The sequence below is a fragment of the Emydura macquarii genome, unplaced genomic scaffold, assembly GCF_026122565.2.
Source record: "Emydura macquarii macquarii isolate MOO-44397 ecotype Brisbane River unplaced genomic scaffold, CSIRO-AGI_Emac_v2 contig_3506, whole genome shotgun sequence".
Lineage (NCBI taxonomy): Eukaryota > Metazoa > Chordata > Testudines > Chelidae > Emydura > Emydura macquarii.
In genome coordinates this window covers 10,116,820-10,137,779 of record NW_027133643.1, presented here as the reverse complement: position 1 = coordinate 10,137,779, position 20,960 = coordinate 10,116,820, and the positions used below count along the sequence as shown (strand labels likewise).

The window sequence follows — 20,960 nt, the reverse complement described above, 5'->3', positions numbered from 1 at the left end:
CGGCTTAGTCACCGTTATTTTGCATCTTGGACTTTTATTATTTCTCTTTTTTAACCTTCACAATGAGCCGCGAGAGAGTGATGGCTGGCATTCTGCCATACTTAGCAGATGATAAAGAATGAACTGGGCAGAAGGGCATGGCTGACTTGAAGGCCGACTACTACTATTTTTTAAAATAACATTATAATCGTTCTCAAACTCCAGAGAAAAACCCGGGCCCGGGGTTTTAGTCCGTCGGTGTGAGCTCTGCCATTGCTGTTCCTGTTTGACATTAACACTGCAACTCGATGAGCTTCTGGAACTTGAACTTTCATTTGGGGAGGGATTTGTGAACTGGAAATATTTTATACTCTCTTACTTTGTGGATACGTTGTTACCTCTGTAAAAGAAAGTGTGTTTGAGGGTCAGCCACTTCGCTGCTAAATTGAGAGGAGCGGCTGAGTTGTTTTCCTATGCCCTGGCTTTTCCCATCCTGTTGAATCTCAAGGAAGCAGGATTTTATTAAAGCTTGTGTCCAAGGACACTCCTTCTCACATATCGTGATCGTAATAAAGTTGTGGATTGTCTCCTTTCTCCGTTTGCTTACCAAATCCTGAATGAATAAAGTTTACTTAGTTATTTAAAGCGATGAAATGTCACATTTTAAATGAAAGGGGAAGGCTCTACCTTAGTGACCTATTTTTCATTTCTGGTTTAGGAAAAGGCAAGATTAGCATGGATATTGCATTTTCAAGGACCTCGCCACTATTAAATAGACTGTTAAGTGCATTTTATGGCTGAAGAGTCTGTTCCCAGTTCAGTCTAAAAGACGTGCTAAGTTCATCTCTACCTGCTACATTGAACATTCACTGACTAAAATACTTTCTGTGGATGTAATACCTATGATCTGTATCTTTTAAGTGCATAACGCTAAATGTTTTAGGACTAGTAAAACCTAACTCAATAAAAGTCCCTAGAATGTAAGTGTGGTCCCTCATGAAAAATATATTGTTCATATTTAGTCAATTATATGCATTCCTTGCTCCATTAATAGATGTTGGTATCCAAAGGTGACCAGATTTTGAAAATCAACACACAAGCTATGATAAAGGTTGACAGGTCTGTATTAAACCAACCAAGCAAATGAATCAGAGGTAAGACTCCCATTCCCACCTGCATTCTCCTTGCTATGGGATTGCATGGCTCTGCGATCACTAGGTTAAATGGTCAAGTCTGAACAGAGTGGAGATTTTACCTAGCAATTTCCTTGATACTGTGAGTTTGTCGGGTCAGGGTCTGTTTTCACTGGTAGCTTTATAGTCAGAGGGGAAAATTAGGTCGGACGAATGCTTTAAACATGATCTGTAGCCTCTGCACCACTGGCAGACTATTAACTGGTTCAAGTAAATGTGATATGTCGTGTTTTCAAGCACTTTATTATTAGAGTGTACCAGGAGAGTTTATATACAAACGTTGTTATAATTACTGCATAAACTGAATGGCATATCTCCAATTTATGCACTCAACCTCTGTTTGATGAAGTAATTGCAGCGCCTCATCTTCAGATTTCACTATCTGGTCTATGTAAAATATTTAACAATATATCCTAAAGACATGATGCTTGCTCCTGCACTTATTGAAACCAATGGCTTCCTCATGACATCACTACGAGTAGGAGGAGTCCACTGTATGCCACAAATAAACATGAGAAAGTCTTTACTTATGGATGAAATTTTCAAAAGAGCTTATGTGAGCTGGGAAATTTTGATGGGAACTAGACGCTTTATTCCTTGAAACAGCTTTGAAAATCCCATTTTATAACACCATCCTCCAGTCTCTTGCTAGGCTCCAGAATGACTCCCCCTGTGATTAATTTTCAGGCCAATGTCCTTGATTCACAGAACACTAGGGCATGAGCAGCAATTGCACAATCTTCTTCACAATGATCACCTGTAAGTACCAGAAATCAGAATCTGTATCAGTACCTACGTAGATAAATGGCAGTTTAGCATCCTCTCTAGCACTTCATTCAGTCTGTGGCCTCTCTAATGAACCTGCCAGCAAAACATGCACAATGTGATGTTTAAATTCTAGACCATTTTGCATAAGAAAATAAAACAAACATCCCATTTCCTTTATTCCCTCCTTTGCATTAATGTAACCTAAAAATGACCAAAATGACATAAATCCAGGGCATACACTGTCCTCCATCTGCTGTGGAACTTTTGGTTGATGTCAATTGAATGTGTGTGCAGACTAACGGTAGTGATTGCCTCCAAATATGTTTTAAAATCCTGGTTCAGCCTGAGATTTTATTCAGGCCAAGGGACATTTTTCTACTCTGCCCCACAAGCAATTCTGAAAATAGGAAACATTATTGCATTGGGAACACTGACAAACTGCTGCACTGCAAGGAGTCTAGCAAACATCCTTAACTAGTGTGACACTGGTGGTGTGACCTTTAGTGCTAATTTCTCACAATAAAATGCTGTTTTTGTGGTTTATAACATGGCCATGTATAAATATATAGGTACTACATTCCATATATATACTAAAGCACTTTTATCTGGAGTTATCCAGTAACTTGCTTTAAGGTCTATAGGTCAAATCCTGCGTGTCTAACTCCTACCTGTGGCCCAAGTGACGTCAATGGGAAGAACTCTTGTTAGTCAAGTCAACTGGATGTAGCCCTGTAAGTATATGGAAATCACTTCACTCATAAATCCAGCTAAATCTCTGAGGATAACAGAGCACAGTAGCACCAAACAGCTAATTTTAAGAGATGAATTAAAACAGAGGAAATTAGGTAGGCATAATTTAATTACCCAGTCTGGGTAATTGGAAAATTCTTAGATTAAGGAATTACCCAGGGGCCGATGCCCTGTATTTGCTGCAAGTTCGTGGGATCTTTAGCAATCCTGGGCCTTATCCTGTACCAATGGGAGTTTTGAAAGTGCAAGAGGGATCGGGGCCTGGTTTGATGTTTCCTCTAGAAATGTCCTGTGCTGATAGTTCCAAAAAAAAAGGTATCAGAGGAGTGCCCTGGTTTACAATATTTTTTCAGTGGCAGGAGTGCTACAGAGAAGTCTGCCGTAAGCAACTAGAAGGTGAAGGTTTGATAATACTTTCGAGAGCTCTTAAGCCAGAACATGAGAGAAGAATAAAGAGTGACCTACGGATTATATTAAGAAATATGATGGGAAGAAAAGTTTTTCAACTACAATTTTTAAAGGTTTTTAGCACTTCAATGGAGTGCATTCATACAAGGATTTATTAACACGATAGAGCAGAAATGCCTGTAAAGAAGACCATAGAGCGGAGTCAATATTTTATAGCAGCCTGTCCTGCACCTCCGTTAGCTAAAACTTAGCCAGGAGCCATGGTCTATCACCACCACACGGCCCTTTCATGATGTCCTTCAGTAAAAACGTGCTTGCCGTTGTACTGTTTGTCAGGCAAATAATATGCACGGCCCGGTCTACACATCCCCGAAACCCCGGATTGTACTGGGTAAATAACACCGCTTTTTACAGCGCTGCGGAAAATCGTTTCCAGTCCACAAACCTGACTCGGGATTTCCCTCAGAGACCGGATGGTTCCCAGTCTCCCTAGTAAAGGATTTTCTTCTTTGCCATCAACCCAGGGAAGATTCCTGGGTTCTTACAGCGTTGGAAAGGCAAAGCCCAGTAGAAATACTAGAGACGACGTTTAAGCGATAGAGTGCGTCCCCCGCCCTGAAATTCGTGCTCCGGACTTCTTCCCACCACTTCCTTTGCCCCTTGGCCTTTCTCACCTGCTTTTGATCGAGCCCTGGGTGAGTCGAGGGCAGCAAATGAGCCCCAGCTTTGAACGTCCTGGCTTCGGACCCCAATTCCCACCCACCCCTTCCGTACACGGATAAAAGCAGCTTTTGCCACCCGGGATCTTCGCTCCGAGGCAGCGGTGGCTCTTAGCCAGCGTGTGCGGGCAAAGGCAGCTGGAGGCTCCGGGGTGTGATCATGTGGAGGGTGGGAACAGTTCGGGTTCCCGAGACCGACAGGTGCTGCCTTTGCTGACATCTCGCCAGACGCGCTGCTAAGCGGGCAGGGGGATGGAGAGAGAAGTCCCACCTTTAGCTACGGATCAGTGTGTAGGGATGGGGAGAGCAGCACAGCCGAGGGCAGCTGAGCGCCGCTCCAGGCCTGGAAGCAGTGTTTTGCAGGAAACTTGGGCTGGGGCGGTGGCTGCACGTGAAATCTTAATGTATCGTTTGGACGAAACTGATCTGTTTCCATTGAGAAAACCCCTTCCATTGAGAAACAACGCTGCTCCCATAGCCCAGAGCCAGCAGGGGAAAGCTGATAACAAAGACAGGACCTTATTCAAACTGCCTGGGGAGGACAGTGACACGAAGAAAGGACTCCACAGATAGCAAAGGTGCAAACTCCGCCTGCCCTCCCTCCTGCCACGGGAGAAGCTTCGGGCTCAAATTGAGTCCATTGGGATCTAGGTGGGAGTTACTCATTTTACAGCCTTTAGGGGCCTGACTCTGATGAGTCAAATTCCCTTCATTGGACTGAGTGCATTAACCAGCCTCTATTTCATTAGCAAACACTTTAGGTACAAAGGGCCCTTATAGGAGTGTGGAGAAAAGATGGTTCAGGGGCCCCTTCCTTTGGAGGGTTTTAACTGGTAGAGTCCATGGTGGTTTTAGAGTCTCCCTTCTTGGTCCAATGGACATACAGACACAGACACAGACTCTCCTCTCTCCCCTTCTTAGTGCTTTTCCCTTCTGGGGCTCCATCCTGCTGCTCTAGGGACGGACAACCTGCCAGGTGGGGGGAGGCTTTGAAGCTGGTTCTCCCCCCGCTGCATTAGTGAGATGAGTTTTCTTGCCTCTGCAGTGCAGCCAGTGCTAGGGGAGGCTCGAGGGACACAACCCAAGTTACGAAGCACCATAGGACGGGCGCTTTACTCCGGCTCCCGCTCGGGATGGAGTCACTTCCATGAAAGCACAACACGAGCGGGAGGTGGCCTAGGGCAACGCCTAGACCGTGTCTGGCTTCTTGTTCAAGTGGCAAGGAGTAGCCCGCAGGGTGCCCCTTGGGATGCCCTGCACACCGCTCGGCGCTGGGAACCCAGGGTCACCCCAGCGAAGGGAGATCAGCGATTAAAGGCTGGCTCGCTCCTTGGGAGGGGGAAGGGAGCTAGGAGAGAAAGGAAATGTAGTGTGACTGCACAGGTGAAAAGTGTCTGTCTGTCTAGCAATGGCAGGCCTTCAGGAAAGGGGAAGCAGCTCCCAAGGCTCAGCTTCTAGCGCCAACCCCAGCGTCCGCTGCCACAGGAGCCTTTCCTTAGATCCGCAGCCTCCATCAGCTGTGCGCTAAGTCATTCGTTCCTGGGACTCAACAGCCATTTACGACGCGGCGTCTAAAAGGAAGGACGGGGCCTTTCTTCCCCCTCCATCCCCAGGCAGCTCCGGGCACCGTCGCCCCGGAATTCTCGCCTCCGCCTGCAAGGCCCGTGACCGCTCGATTACCGCGTAACTGCGCTGCCTTGGGAGCGGCTGGCGAGAGCCAGACACCGGCGGTGGCGGCGTGCGCTTTGAAGCGAGCATCTCCGCCCTTCGGTGCAGGAATTCAAACGGGTGTCCGATGGTTTTTCTTTCCAGATAAAACCTTCTATAAAAGTCAAGGGCCAGATCCCCCCGGCTGGTGTCAATCGCATCGCTCAGTGGAGCGACGCCGATTTACAGCAGGAGAGGAAATGGCCCATAGTAGGGCGTTAATGAATCGGTGTAGTCCCTATTTCCAGCAATGTCAACGACTTAAAGTCTTAGGAATAAGCCTCCTCGCTCGCGTTGTGTGTATGCCACTAACCCCAGCCGGTGGTGAAAGAAAAATGTTACCGCATTTTTCATAAATAACCAAAGGGAGGGGAAAATTGGCTCTGGATAAACTTCACCAACTGCAGAGCATGGTCGTTTTCCCAGTGTTTGAGATCTGGTTACTTTGAATACACCCCAGAGGCCAGCATGATCTGTCTTACACTAACAGGCATCTGTCACCAACCGTGTCAAGTTTTGCCATATGTGTCGGACGGTTTGTGGAAACAAAAACAAAACAAAACAAAAAAATCCACACAGCAAAGCGGACTTTCGTTGCTTGGTTGAGTTGGATGGTGTTGCCGTCCATCGTGGGAACTTTCCCACTCTGCTGGGAAGGGGATAGGTATGTGCAGAGATGGGGTTGAAGGGAGAAGCTTCCCCCCACCCCACGTTTCAAATGACTTTGTTTTTATTCAGCAATCCGATAGTTTGTTTTTGCTGCACCTCTTGGATAAAATCCATGGCAATGGGTTAGGGGTGTTTCTTCTCTTTTGAGTGGGATTTCATTATTAAACAGGTTCTCTCTCTCTCTCTCTCTCTCTCTCTATATATATTCTTTTGAATCCAGCTGCATCAGTTCCCAGAAATTTTCTTCCCGTTCAAGCCCCACGAAGGGACAAATATACAACTAGCCCGATCCGCTGGGAACCGAGCTAATGATAATGTTCCCATTGATTTGAGTGGGAGCAGGTTCAGCCCGTGCTTTTTTGGAAATATAACGCATGAAAAACGTAACTGCTGAACCCAGTAATGTGCGGATCTGTCTACCTAGATGTTGTTAGTAGATTTTCCCAAAATATTGTGGTTATTCAAGGACCTATGAAAATAAAGGATCTTCCTTTTCTTCACACCTCACTTCAAACTCCTCGGTTTCTCATCATCAGAGTTAACCCGCGTATCTCCTCCAGAACTCTACAGAAACGGTCCCACGCCCAGATTACAACGCCGGAGCGTGCTTCGCGCAATCCCTTCCCCGAGGAGCCGCCTGTATATCACGGGGGGAAAGAGGGAGGGGAAAGCAGTCCAGAGAAGCAGCTATACAGACCGCGGAGGTCAGGAGCTGCTCTCGACGTCCGGGAAATTCGTTATAAACCTAACGCCCCCTACAGGTTCCACTCCGCTTTTACTATTCTGTGACCAGCTGGGAGCCCCAAAGTGAGATTTCACCTGCCTCTGGGTTTATTTGGCTCGCCAATTCCTTTCTGTTTAAATTCGTGACCCTTCAAGCCTTCTCGTCCCATCCCATTTTTAGGTGATGAGTTCTTTCCCCAGCAATATTCTGGTGCCTCTTGCCTGTATAATCCAGGACAACAAGCCACTTAACGTTTGCTTTGCAGAAGCGGTGGTAGCAGAAGGCAGAATGGCAAATCCTACGTCTGAGTCAGCGCTGTGTGTTGCGGATGGGGCAGAGAGACAAAGACGCTGTGATAAACCCTTTGAAAAAAATCCACGTAATAATTGAATAACGTCTCCTATCATTACAAGGCAACCAAACGCGATTAAAATGAATCCACTCTTAATTTAATAAAGCACCTAGGATAACAATTGAGCAACTCAGTATTATTTTATAACCTCTTCATTTCAATTATTTTAACGTTTCAAGCAGTGGGGAATATACTTGGGCTTCCCTCTACCATGTTGGTTTTTCTAATTCGATTTGCACATTTTCCTGCGGCGCCTAAAACGTTTACACTATAATGATATTGACATTTCTCTCTCCAATAAGTAGCTGATCTCGGAATCTAAAGAGAACTACTCAGCAGCGTTGTAGAAATGACAGTTCTGCCGAGCCCCCCCACTTCTGCTATAGCTATGCTGGCCCGTTTTACAGATCATCAGGGAAAGAAAAGAAAAGAAAGAGAAATGTCTCCCATCTCTGTGTCGAAGGGAACTAGTTGGGAAGAAAGTTGCCAGCTATTTTGCCTTCTACCTACCCCCGGCTGCCTAATAAACAGTATGAAAAGGCCTTCCATGTGAAAGGCTGCTGCTTGTTCTGAACACACATGCAGGGCCGGGAGGTATTACTGCTATGTACGGAAATATGAGGGAGTAATTTTATAAGTAACAAAGGATCAGGAATGGAATGAGCCCCTGTTATCCAATGTCAGTTAGAAGCACTGGATCAGCAGCTTCTTGAGCCTAAAAGTGAATTCAAGAAGAGCCTCCTTTCTCTTTTCCCAGGGGTATCAGCTAAATATAGAAATAACCTCTGTGTGTGTTGCACAAATCATGCACCATTTGCTGTTTGTGTAAAACCGATTAGCTAGACACAACTGTGAAACAACTTGTTACTTTTATAGCCGCAACACACAAACAAATTTAGATCTGTTTAGTTTTCCTTGTAAAAAGAGATTAGAGGAGTGTCCATGTACGGAGCTGCATGAAGAGCCTCTGATACATAATCTCTTCTTGGTTAAGGTGACTGCTTTTCCTTTCCGTCTCAGATGATTATCAGGTCCTTATTTATAAAGTTCAAACTATTCAGTCACCAGGCAGCTTGTTTTATTTTAGTATCTGTATCTCGAGGTATAAATGTTTACTTAGGATGCAATAATATTTACTGTTTACCAAGAAAACAGATTGTGCATAAGGCAAAGACACATTTTTACAGCAGATCCTATACTTGAAATAAGCAAGACATTCAGTGATGTAGGAATAAGTCGTTAACGCCTTAATATAGCTGATTAATTGAACATGCATTTTATGCACTACATTTTGCTAACAAGAGAAGATTCTTGTCTATGTGGAATATCAACACACATTTTATTTCTAATGCGTGGGGTGAAACTGACTTTTTTTGGCGGGGGAAAGATTAGAATAATAGATTTTTTTTTTCAGTGCATAGGAATGAATATTTTTCTTACTGTCTCTTTTTCAGACTTTTTTCTGATTTTTTTCAGACTGAAACAAATATTTTTAATTCTATCCCACTTTCTAGCGAATTATTTTCGGCATCGCTCGTAGTCACTTTAATTTGGGCCAGATATGCACAGAAATATATAATCTGCAACTGTTCTCCAAACTTAGCAATTAGGAGTCTACAACATAAAACGACCGTAAATATATTAAACATTTCTCAAATGAAAAAGGTTATTTCTTTTTCTTTAAAATGTAGGTTCAGCTGTTTGCTAATAGAATATTTGCCTTATATTAATATGAAAGATTCATACAATTAGATTGGCTGGGCACATATTTTATTTCTACCGGAAAATAAATTAGTAACTATCTTTTGATTGCCCTAACGTTTAATTTAAAACTCGATCTTTAAAATAACAACGAAATGCACATATAAAGTATCTTCAGAATAATTATGGATATTCTGAATTCTGTACTACTTTAACTGAGTGTAGAAATACAGTCACAGTAGAAAAATAATGTGTTTTTGGGAAGTATCTCACCTTCTAAAGCATTAATGCGTCTAAAAATAATCTACTTGCGTGAATGTTTTATTTTATACTGTGGATTTAAATTAGTTTTTGCCATGGCAAACCTTTCTGTATTACAACTGGATTGCTTTCCTGCTCGCTGCGCAATTGCGCGACAATTTAGACAGAACAAAGTGAAGTTATCAGCACTGGTCGTCTGTTTTATTATGGCAGGCACTCAACAAATCTGGGATCTTAAATTAGTCAATATCTATAAAAACTGTAACTAAAATAACTATTTAATGTTATTTAATGACTCTTGGAAAGGTTATTTGAATTAAAGGGTGTTTACAAAAAAGGGTTAGTTAGTTTCAATCATGTAAAAAAATCTTCTCACCTATACGTTATACACCTAAATTGACACCCGATCAGACTCTCTCTCTCTCTCTGTTTATAGTATATAATTATCAAATAACACAAGGAACAGCATTTTAAAAATTTATTTACAAAGTTGTGTACAACACGAAGGGATAACATTTAGAATACATATATTCATTCATATATAAACAGACTTCTATAATAGAATGACAGATTTTTTTGTCCTTTTTTCCCCAAAATTTCTTTCTTTCTTTGTTTAATATTTAAAATTTTCCCCGCTTTTTTTTTTTTTTTAAATACATTTTTGTTCTTTCGGATAAAACGGTTTGGAGAGTAAGAACCTTCAAAAAAAGTGAAAGTTCACAGCTCCTAATCCCTACTGTTATTTGCCTTTTTAAAAAAATAAAAACCCCAAAAGTAAAGTCAATAATTTTTAATACAAATATGTACAAATATTGGTTGGATTTCTTTTTCTTTTTTTTACCTGTACAGAAAGCATTCCTTGCATGACTGGGATTGGCTTTTTTTTTAATGGGGGAGGGGGGTTGGTTTTGCTTGTACAGTTTGGATCCTACCATTTTTGTGCAGGTTTTTAGTTTGATTTTGTTAGAGCCCAGGGTTGTTTTTGCCTCTGATTGCTAGGAAGAGAGATTGGGTGGGGGTTTTTTTCCCCCTCCCTTCTTCCAAGTCTCTTATTTCTAGACAGACGGATATAAAATAATAATAATAATAATACTAATAAAAAAAGAGCAAAGGATCAGCGCGGAGCCCGGGGCAGTTCGGAATTACTGGGCTGGCCATTTCGCCTGCACCGCCGCTGCGGAGGCTGCGGGCTGCAGGAACTGTCCGGAGATGATGTTTGTAGGCACGCTGAGGATGGGGGCGATGGCTGCGGTGGTGCGGGTGAGGGAGAGCGGCTGGTGGGCCATGAGGGCGGACTGGACCGTGACCGGCGGCCGGAGGAAAGTCTGTGCGCTGCTGCCGGAGCTGGCGGCCGACACGCCGATGATGTTCTCGATGCTGAAGGAGGGCCGGCTGCTGGGCTCCGACTTGATGAGCGAGCCGGCGGCGCTCAGGCTGTTGAGCTGCAGCTGGAGGCTGGGGCCCAGCTGGGCGTTGAAGGCTTTGCGGCTCAGCTCGCTGGAAGGCAGCAGGGGCACGGCCGGCGGCAGCATGGGCCCGACGGGCGGGATGTAGGGGTACTGCAGGGCGGCGGCGGCCGGGTGCGGGTAGGCGCCGGGGTGCAGCCCGTAGGGCCGCCCGTAGGGGCCGGCCAGGCTGTAGGCGCCGAAGCTCTGCATCATGAGCGCCGTCTGCTCGCGCAGGTGCTCCTGCTGGTGGCGCTTGAAGCGCTTCCGCCGGCGGAGGAAGCTGCCGTTGTCGAACATGTCCTCGGACTGGGGGTCCAGCGTCCAGTAGTTGCCCTTGCCCGGGTTGCCCGGCTCGCGGGGGATCTTGACGAAGCAGTCGTTGAGCGAGAGGTTGTGGCGGATGCTGTTCTGCCAGGCCGGGAACTTCTCCCGGTAGTAAGGGAAGCGGTTGCTGATGAACTCGCAGATGCCGCTGAGCGTCAGCTTCTTCTGCGGGCTCTGCAGGATGGCCATGGTGATGAGCGCGATGTAGGAGTAGGGCGGCTTCACCAGGCTGTTCTTCGGCTTGCTCGGCCCGCCCGCCAGGGCCGCTTCCTCGCCGGCCCCTTTGCCCCCTTCCGCCGGCCCGCTAGGGGTGGCCGCCGCCGCCACCGCCGGGCTGCCGCTCCGCTCCCCGCCTGCCCCCGCCTCCTTGGGGAGCGCCAGCTCCTCCGCCTCCTCCAGGTGCAGCGGGGGCAGCCCGGCCGGGCTGCCGGCCTCGCCCTCGCTGTCCTTCTCCAGCCCTTCGTCCCCTTCCCCCACCACGTCGATGTCCACATCTTCGGCCGTCAGGACGGTCTGGCCGGACATGTCGCTGGCGCTGCTGCCGCCTGACAGGGTCATCACCGCTCAGGGGAAGGGGGGCACCGGGGACGGGGCGGGGGGCGGCCGGGGGGGGGGGGGGTAGAAAAAGTGAGACGGGTGGGGAGGGGGGGAAGGGGGGAGAAAGAGGTGAGCTGGGCTTGCTGGCTTCTCCAGCTGGCACCTGGGATATGCAGCTCCAAGCTTCTCCCCCTCCCGTCCCCTCCCCCCAGCTGCTCGGCGGCTTTCCCAGCAGGTACCTGGGATCACACCAAAGTCCCCTGTCTGCGGGGCTCGATGCCTTCTCCGCCAGGCATCTGGGATCAGGTCAAACTCCGCGGAGAGCTGCTGGGCGTCTGGGGGGGGCTTCCCCCAGCAAGGTACCTGAGATCAGATCAAACTCCTCTGAGCTCTGCCGGGGCTGCTCGGCGGCTTCTCCCACGGGCTGCCTGGCATCAGGTCCAACTCCTCCGCCGACTCCTGCCTGCGGAGCCTGGTGGCTTCCCCAGCAGCTCAAAACTCCTTTACCGGTTCCTCCAAGCAGGTATTTGGGATCAAGCGTCTCCGCTGGTCCCTGCTTTCCTCAGCAGGCGCATGGGCTCCATTCAAACGCCTCGAGCTGGCGGCTGCCCCGGCAAGCGACTGGGATCCGAGCAAAACTCTTCTGCTGCTCCTCTGAGCCGCGGCGGCAGGTTAGCGCTCTTTCCACTCAGCCTTTCCACCTCTTCTCTCACAGGGTGTCTTGCTTCAGTCCTCGCAGGAGCTTCCCCCCCACCACCACACACATTTCCTCTCTCTTTTTTCTCTTTTGGAGAGAGAGAGAGAGAGGGGGGAAAGGTATTTCTGGGCGGGGGAGCGGAGGGTGTCAGAAGAACTCAGTTGCCACTTTGAAAGTCCTTTTTTAAAGACTGGCTGATAGATTACTTTCCAGTTAAAGATATACCAGGAGGCGTGGCCACGTGACCGCCTGACGTCAGGCGCCCCACTGTTAAGCCAGGCAAAACTCAAGTTGTTTCATGGAATTGTCAACAAAGAGACAACAGTGGCTCTACTTATGATGATCATATACAAGCATCATTTCAGCCCCCAGCCTCCCTTCACGCTAGCTAGGGACTCCAAAAGCAGGACTAGATCAGTGTGAACCCATTAGTCTGCCTTCATCCAAGATTACAGGTTAGAAGCATTTCATTTTTACTACATTATGGAGGGGTTTTTCTTTTTCTTCCAACAATGATAATGCTGGAATTTCTGTGCCGAGGCAAAAGAGCGAGAGAACAACCGTTCTCCTTTTAGCGTTACCAAAGTTAGTGCTGTTGTTTTTTATTTAAATGCAAACACTCCGTTAAATGCCAAAGGTCAGGAGCAGAACCTGCACTGTGTAGACACGCCAATGTGTTTTATTAGCACCATCGCCTCTGACCAGATCTACACCAAACGGCTGCATCGTCCTAGTAATGCTTAGAAACAACAACAACTTTTGGCTCTGAAATCACTTTCCGGTGCGTGTTGTTGATTTTTTTCCCCCCCCAACAGCAGCATCAGCTGGAAACCGAAGATCAGAAAATGGCTATTGATTAATCTATTAGATTAGTTGCAGAGAGAAATCAAAAAGACGTAAAATAACAAAGGGAAACTATAAATAAAGAAGCCGTTAGCCGCTTCTTTTTGTGTGTGTGTGTGTGCGCGCAGAGGTGTTAACGACATAATCATGGCCAGCGTTAGCATATGAAAAAGTAGGAAATGAGGGAGTGTGTGAATGTGAAGCCTCTATTCAGCAGAGTGCGAGGTAAGCCTTGTCCCGAGGAGAGGGTGCTCCAAAAAGGGGAAGGACGAGCTACCAATTCTGTTCCTTTTGTGCCAAGGGGATCTGTTTAAACTGAGAACAATAACACCTGGGTAAGTCGGAAACGGTTTGCTCAGTGGTTTTTCTTTTCTTTACTTCTTCTCCTCTTTTTAAATCCCCGTGTATTGTTTGAACGATCGCATGTGTTTTGGATTTTAAAAACATATTTAAGTAGAAACCTGCGAAAGGCTAAAACAATTTCCGGCGAGCAATTATTGTTATCCAAAGGCACCGATTCTTCCCTCCGCCCCTCCCCCCCTTGAAATAAATCAGAGGGATCGGTAATGTCTGTATTAACATATTGGTCTTCCATTAAAATCCCTTCCTGCCTAAAAAGAACATATAACCGTCCACAAAGGGAAATCAATAACCCTCCCCACTTTTCTATTAACAATTAGGGGGGGGGAAAGCCATGTCAATTGCTTTCCGATGCCTGAAAGGTTTATTCGGCTCAAACAAAAATCTGAGGTCCACTACTAAGAACAGGTGAACATCACAGCTAGAGAGCTGCGCTCGCCTTAGTGGGATAAAAATATTGATGAGTGAAGATTTGGTGAAATATTTTACAGAACACGTTGGGTAACAGATAGATTGATTTATCCCCTACTGGGTAGGGAGAAGATCTTAATCAAATTTGCTTCAATAGATGCTATCCGTATACAGTACAGAATTGCTATTTAAATAATCAGCATTAGCTACTCGTAGTTAACACTTGCGCTAAATCTGGTGTTTTCATGGGGGTGGAGGAAGGAAAGTAGTTCGAGATAATGTGAGCATTCATTTTCAGGACCGATCTTTATCCAAAAACAAATCGGATCGCTGACTCTGACCTAGCACCAGTGTCACGAATGGGTATTTTTTTTTTTAAAAAGTTACAAAACTTAAAATGTAAAGATAATTTTATTTTATTCTAAAATAACCATTTTAAATGCGTTTAACCAAAAAGTCAAACTCTCAAATATATATATTGTTAAGTTTTGAGGAGGGGAAGACGGGGGGGAGGGGGGAGTGTTTTCCTTTCCTGTGCTGAAATAAGGGTTGTGATTATTTTAGATTTAGCATGATTGTCTCTATGCATTATTTAAAAACAAAACAAGCCACACACAGCCAAGGAAGATTTTAGAAAAGAAACAAAGTCCCCCCACAACCTTTAACTATCCCAGCTCTCTTCTTCTGCACAGAATCGTGGCTCGGTGCTTTAAAACCCAATGTTTTTCTCGGTGATTTTTGTGTGTGTGTGTGTGTGTGTCTGTGCTTTATTGATTGCCGTCTTGTGTCTTCTTTGCGCTTTCTCCAAATGATCCTAATTTATATTTTGCCATCTGGACAACAATGCTCCTCTTTTGATGTTTTAAAAACGTGCTGGAACTATGACCCAGCCTTTTTGCAGGGAGCTGAATTTGTCCTACCATCAACAGACACAAACAGGATTCTCTAGGCGTGTGTGTATATTACAGAGTCTCTCTCTCTGAAATCTCCCTGGGATGGGGTGAGTATGTGTGTGTGTGTGGTGGGGGTGGGGGAGGATCAACTCTGAAAACCCACCGTTTCATTTGTTGAGCTTTTCTTCGGCACAATAATAAAAGTCAAATTAATTGATTCATACCATTAATTACGGTGCTTAGCGTGAAAAGAAACGTCTCCCCCCGATTAGGGATCTATTGTGCTAATCTCTTGTTCAATCAGTGTTACCATCTGATAGGGGGCCCATCTCTTTTACAGAAACTTTTTCGTCTCGAATTGCAGATCTCAGACAGAAGTGCTTCACTGTTCTCCACTGAGCTTTCGTATTGTGCACGTCTCAGCTCCCTTCTTTTTAAAATCGATTGAAATCTGGGGGCAGATGGAGTGCTTTGCAATGTTGACATGCTTTGGGTCAATGCTGGATCATTGCAACTCCAGCTCTTAATTCTGCCATGGACGCTTGTGTTTATGGGTGTCTCTCTACTTCTCCCGGCATGATGGAAAACATTATTATATGAAGGGGTCGGAGGGTGGTGGTGCGGGGGGGGGCAACATTTGTGTTGCAAGAATTCCCTGCAGGACTGAACGATTAAGAAGTACAGAACTGGTTGAAATGGCGAAGTTATAAGGAAGTGTTTCGGAACCTGGGCTCTTGTCCAGCTGACAGTATTTGGGTCTTAAGTCAATCCCGTTTTAAGACTAATTGCAGTTTGTTGTTAAACCCGTAAGTCTTCCATCATTAGGCCGGAGTTTAGCCAGGGTTGGAGGAAAGGGGGGAGGAAGAAACCTTTTATAATAATAAGAAAACTTTCCCAGAATGAATCTGATAGAGAGGGGTGGCACGCAGCCACCTAATCTACTGAAATTTAAAGGATTAATGTGGACTAAGACCAGGGGATGTACACAGCAAAGCACTAAAATGATTAGGGTAGCGTGCGCGGGAGGAGTTGGGAAAAATGGGGTGGGGGGGAGAGGAATATACAAAGAGATTTAGCAACAGGAGAAAAGAAAACTGCATAGTCCAGATCGATACGGAGTCAAATAGAGACATGTCTAGCATCAAGGAAAGAGAAGATTGAACAATTTATGATAGAGAGGGAGAAATTAATTACAACTCAATTTGGTTCTAATAAGGCAAAGCAAGTTCCCGGTTGAGAAGCGAGTTACAAATAAAATCCGCAGGCTGATTTTTTTTTTGGGGGGTGGGGGAGAAATTGCAATGCTGGGGCCGATCCTTCTCCTTGTAATCGTTTTAAAGGAAGGAGGAATCAAAGGTGTCCTCTTTCATCTCCTTAAGCCTATTACTTTCACTAATGAGTTATATAAATCGTTGACCTGACCTGGATTAGAGCAGCATTGTGGTTTGTTATAAGTGGCAGGGGGAGGATAGTCCTACTGTCCAAAAGATCTTTTAAAAAAAAAACAAACCATGTGGCCAACATGGGGTGAGATGGGGAGAGGCTGGTTCCTTAGCTCTCCGTGACAATCTTGTTACTGAAATGAACCTGACCCTGGTGGAGATGTCGGTACTCCGTGCACTTGGACTGGGGTTTGTTATCGCGCCTGCCTTTCCTGTCCATCTTGAAAGTATTTTTAATTAACGTTTGCACAGCGTTACTGTAAGGGGGGGGGCGGTGATTTAAAGTGCCCCTGAAAGCAGTGGAGGGATCAGGTCTCACCTCTGAAGCAGAGGATAACGATCCCATGTCCAATTTCATTCCCAGGACCGCGGACTGGGGGTAACTTTTGGCCGTCCGCCCCCCCCCCCCACTCTTTTACAAAAATGCTGATTTCCAAACCAGGGCATGGAGATGCACCGTTTTGAGACGCCCAGGTTGCCGGGGTTGTTCTCAGCGCAACCCAGCGCCCATAGAAGCGGAGCCCCCCGAGTCAGACGCAGCCGGTCATGTTTCCAGCCCGCTCCCGGATTTATTTGTACTGGAAATGTACAAACATCCATTGCGTGAAAGGCAACACGTTTAATTAACGATGAGCGAGCAGTTAGGGGCAGAAAGCTAGTAAAATTGTGTGATAAATTTATGGCAGTGTTAGCGTGCTTTTAATTATGGCTATTATGTTAATTATTGCCCATTAGCATGGCGCTAGCCGCGGCGTGGCAGCTTTAATCCAAACCCGCCTTTCTCCCGAAAATTGTGCTTTTCAGCTGCCACGGGGGGAAAGCGGGGGGGGTCCCGAGCCAGAGCTGCCCCCTTTCCCCCTTACACAAAAAGACTTCCCCGTGAACAGGAGGGGTTTGGACGGGATCCCCCTAGGCTACTGCAGCCGGAGAGCGCGCCGCCAGCTTCGGGCTGGTTTTTAGGAATTCACCGTTTTCACCCCCCTTCGGAGAAGCACTTTATCATCCTGGATCCTTCTGTCAAACAATATGATGTCGCTCGTTTTTCTCTGTCCCGGTTTACAGCCCCCCCCCCCTTCACACGGCTGGCCAGGACAACACGCCTGAGCACAAAAGAATGAAAGAGACAAGCCGGGAGAGGCGGGCGGCGAGCCCGGGCGAGCTCCCCCCTGTCCCGAGCTGGCGGGGTCTGGCCGGGGCCGCTCCCACCTTCGGAGCCAGACCCTTCCAGGCACCAACGCCTGCCTGGCTCCCCCTCGACTGGAACCCACACACCGAGTTCATGGGCCCCCAAGTCTCTCCGAAGTTGGGCTGCTGTCCTGCAGGGCGGGTCTGGGGGCACCGTCTCTCCTCTCCCCGCCCCGCCCAGTACTCCAGGCCCTATATTTTTAGAGCTGGGGGGCAGGAGGGGTATCCCCCCCTCCGCCCAAGATCATCACCAATCGTTTTCTCTGTAGGACAGAAGCTGCCGTTTTGGGGAACGACCCAGTGGTTTATTGTGGGCCCCACGGTTTTCATGATGAAAAACAAACACCCCCCCCCCAATCTGTCATGTCCTGAGTGGGACTAGCTCAGCTCCACTGGTCTGGGGCTGCCTGGCCCCAGACACGCTCCCTCCCGGCTGTACAGGCGGGGAAGGGAAGTTGTCTGGAAGTTTGGAGACTTCTCAGTTTGGGGGGGGGGGGGGAGGAATATTACCCCCAGCAGCGCAGACCCCTGATCTTCCCTGCTGTAAGGGATCCGGCTGAAAGACCGTGAAGAAAACCACCCAGCCTGACGTCCACATTATACACAAATCGCGCTAGCTGTGAGTTGCCTTTTCTGAGGGGGGTGGGAAGGAGAACAGGAGAAACCTGAATGGACGCCAGTGCCTCCCCCGGCCTGTCCTGCCAGGAACATAGTCCTGGGCCATCCAGTCATCCATCCGTGGTTGCCCTTACCGGGCATTACAGAGAAAGCAAAGCCCCCGCGCACTTAGGAGGAGGGGTCGTCACTTTCACAGGCTCCGTATTTTCCTATCCCAGTACAGCCCGGCGTGTCAACGGAGTCCATGCTGGGCGGATGGCCCAGGATCCCCTCTGCCTGGTGCACCTTCATCTACCCTCCGACAGATCCGCGTTGTGTGGGGCACACACTCGGGGCCCCTGGCCTGCCCCCCAGGAGTGTGTGTTGATCAGGGGCTGCTTAGCTTGTGCGGAGATACGTTCAGCCCCTCTTCCCCCCCATCTCCCCTTTCTTCACCCTAGGAGGAGGATGTGGAGAAGGCAGCTGCTGCCTTATTTTTAGAGCAATTCCATTCCTGTTTAAATTTAGATCGATTCATTATTTAGGCTAAAGTCGCTTTTAGTAAACTCCACGTTCGAATCCGATGGGAATCCGATAAATCTCCCGCTCCCAGGAGGAATCGGATGCACGGGGGGGGGGGGGGGGGGCACACTCTAAACACCCTCGTATGGGGAGACAAGTTGCTCCTGGCAGAGTTTGGAAGTTAGTGGGAAAGCATCTCCGCTACCATTAGCACTCAATGCTCTCAGAGCATCGGCCAGCAACCCTGTAAACTGCCCTCCAGTAGCTGCTACAGTAACTCTGGAGCATGTTTTCAAGAAGACCGCAGGTTAAACTGGAAGAGACATCGAATTCTCTCTCTCGGCCCCTGGTACCTGGCAGTAACTTTGCAAACTCCACTTCGTGCGGTGTTGATCGATTAAACGGTTGGGAAATGCGGGATCGGGCCTCTCTCCTATAAACATTTCTCGTTCCTCCACCAGCATTCAAGCCGAGATTTAAACGTGGATTTGCAAATCTCACTCTCGACACTCGCTTAAAGATCGCATCAGCTGGATCGTACCAAGATTAGCGGCGGCACATGCCACATCGGGCTATTTGTGTGTGTACTTGTAATGTTACATTTCCCAGTGACATCTATAAGCGAGGATTCCTGCCAGGATTCTGGAGCATTGTAAGCACTAAAGATGAACATAGACGTGGTGCGTCTGACTCAAGCCACCTGAAATGTAAAATAAGGATGTGTGTGTGGGGGTGATTAAAGCAATTCTTTAATATGCTTCAGATAAGGGAGAAAAAATCTGTATTTCTTTAAAAAAAAATCAAAATAGGTATCCTATCGAAAACCCAGCCAGCTTAAACACAGTCTGAATATTTACTATTGCGATTGTGAAGGTACAGCTGCGCATATTTTTAAACTCTTTCATTTGACAATTCCTCATTGCGCTGGATCTAAATTTGCAAAAAGACCTGCCCTATGCAGGCTTGGGAATAGACGTTGAAGATGTGCATTTATATCTCCTGCAAACGTCCACTCTTACCTATACAGATGATATATACAGGATGGGGTTACACACACACACACACACACACTGAACGTGACCATCCGTACTATAAGGACCTGTCAAGGTCGCTATTCCTAACGCCAGGCAAAAGCTGCTGATTGCGGGATTTCTCCTAAGACAGGTCACTAAAGTGAGAGGGAAAAGGGGGCCAGGGAAGTCGGTTAGCCCCAGCATCTCAGGTGCTGAACCGGAAAAACCAAACCGCCGTCTTGAAAAGTTTGGATGGGCTTGAACTTCTTGACTCAAGCCACCAGTGGCTGTTAGTTACCGAAGGAAATCCCTGCTGCTGGTTTTTGCTCTCAGCCCGGGTGGAGGAGGCGCCCGCTGTCACACGGGAGGTGAATTTCCGGACACGTTTGCCTCTCACTAGTCCATAGCTTCAGCTGCTCTCGGCCAGAGCGCAGGGATCACACTAAAGGTGTGTGTGTGTGTGTGTGTGTGTGTGTGTGCGGGGGGACACCAGGGGCCGGCGATTGGGGAAAGTCTTGCCATGCTTTCGAGGCAGTGAAGGGGGTTCTCTCTATCTAACGGGCTGAGGGTGCCAAGTACCTATGAGAAAATCTAGAGGACACCGTGGAAAAGTTCAGTTACACGGAGCCAAATTCATCACATTTGTCCCGCTGGATCGAGCCCGGTGGGAGAGACGAAAGGCGGCCGAGCGAGCTGGGTCACACGCCGGGCAGCCTGCCTCGCCTGGGGAGCCGCGGGAAGGGCCAGATGCAGCAGAGAAGCTGTTTGATGCTTTACAAAGTTACACGCCAGTTTCTGTCTTCTGCGTGGGAGGAAAAGCCCACTCCGGACTGGGGACAAATGCGACCCGAGAACGAAGTGCCAGCAGCGTCACGGACACCGTCCTGCAGGAGAGGTGCTTAGTTTGGGTCTGGTCAGCTGTATTCAGAAACCTCCCCCCCAGGGTCACGGTGCTGGGGTAGGATCTGCTCTGGGAGCGTTAACAGACACTGGCTTTTATGTGATGGAAGCCTCCTTCCCCCGGATCCAGGAGGGGAGACTCTGGAGACCTGCTGATGGCACGGAATTGGTGACTATACTTTACTAGGCAGCAGCGCCCTATTAATCCATTTCTCCTGGAGAGGAGGGAACTGCTGTTCCTCTCTCCCAGGAACAGCCTCTGAAACCTCTCTCTCTCTTTTCTTATGTTACTAGGGTTGGCTGATATGGTAAAAACAAGTTCTCGCCTTGAAAAACACACATACTTGGCCAAACACACAAGGCAACTGAACCATTGTGTTTTATTTTCCCCTTTTGGGGTCTTCTCCATGAATGATTTAAAGGGAATATAAACACCAAACATGAGATGGTAACAACAGACAAATAATACATACATGTATATATATATATATAATTTAATTAATCCTCCCAAAATATTCATTTGACTTCATCTATGTTTTTGTTTGGCTCTTTATACT

The 20,960-nt window shown here is 47.2% G+C and overlaps 1 protein-coding gene across 1 annotated transcript; it reads right to left on the bottom strand.

The window, feature by feature from the left end:
* Positions 1-9,695: 9,695 nt before the first annotated feature.
* FOXD3 (forkhead box D3) lies at positions 9,696-13,391 on the bottom strand. The gene has a single exon (XM_067535576.1). The coding sequence runs from the start codon at positions 11,559-11,561 to the stop codon at positions 10,374-10,376; it is 1,188 nt and encodes a 395-aa protein (XP_067391677.1). The 5' UTR covers positions 11,562-13,391; the 3' UTR covers positions 9,696-10,373.
* Between the last annotated feature and the right edge of the window lie 7,569 nt (positions 13,392-20,960).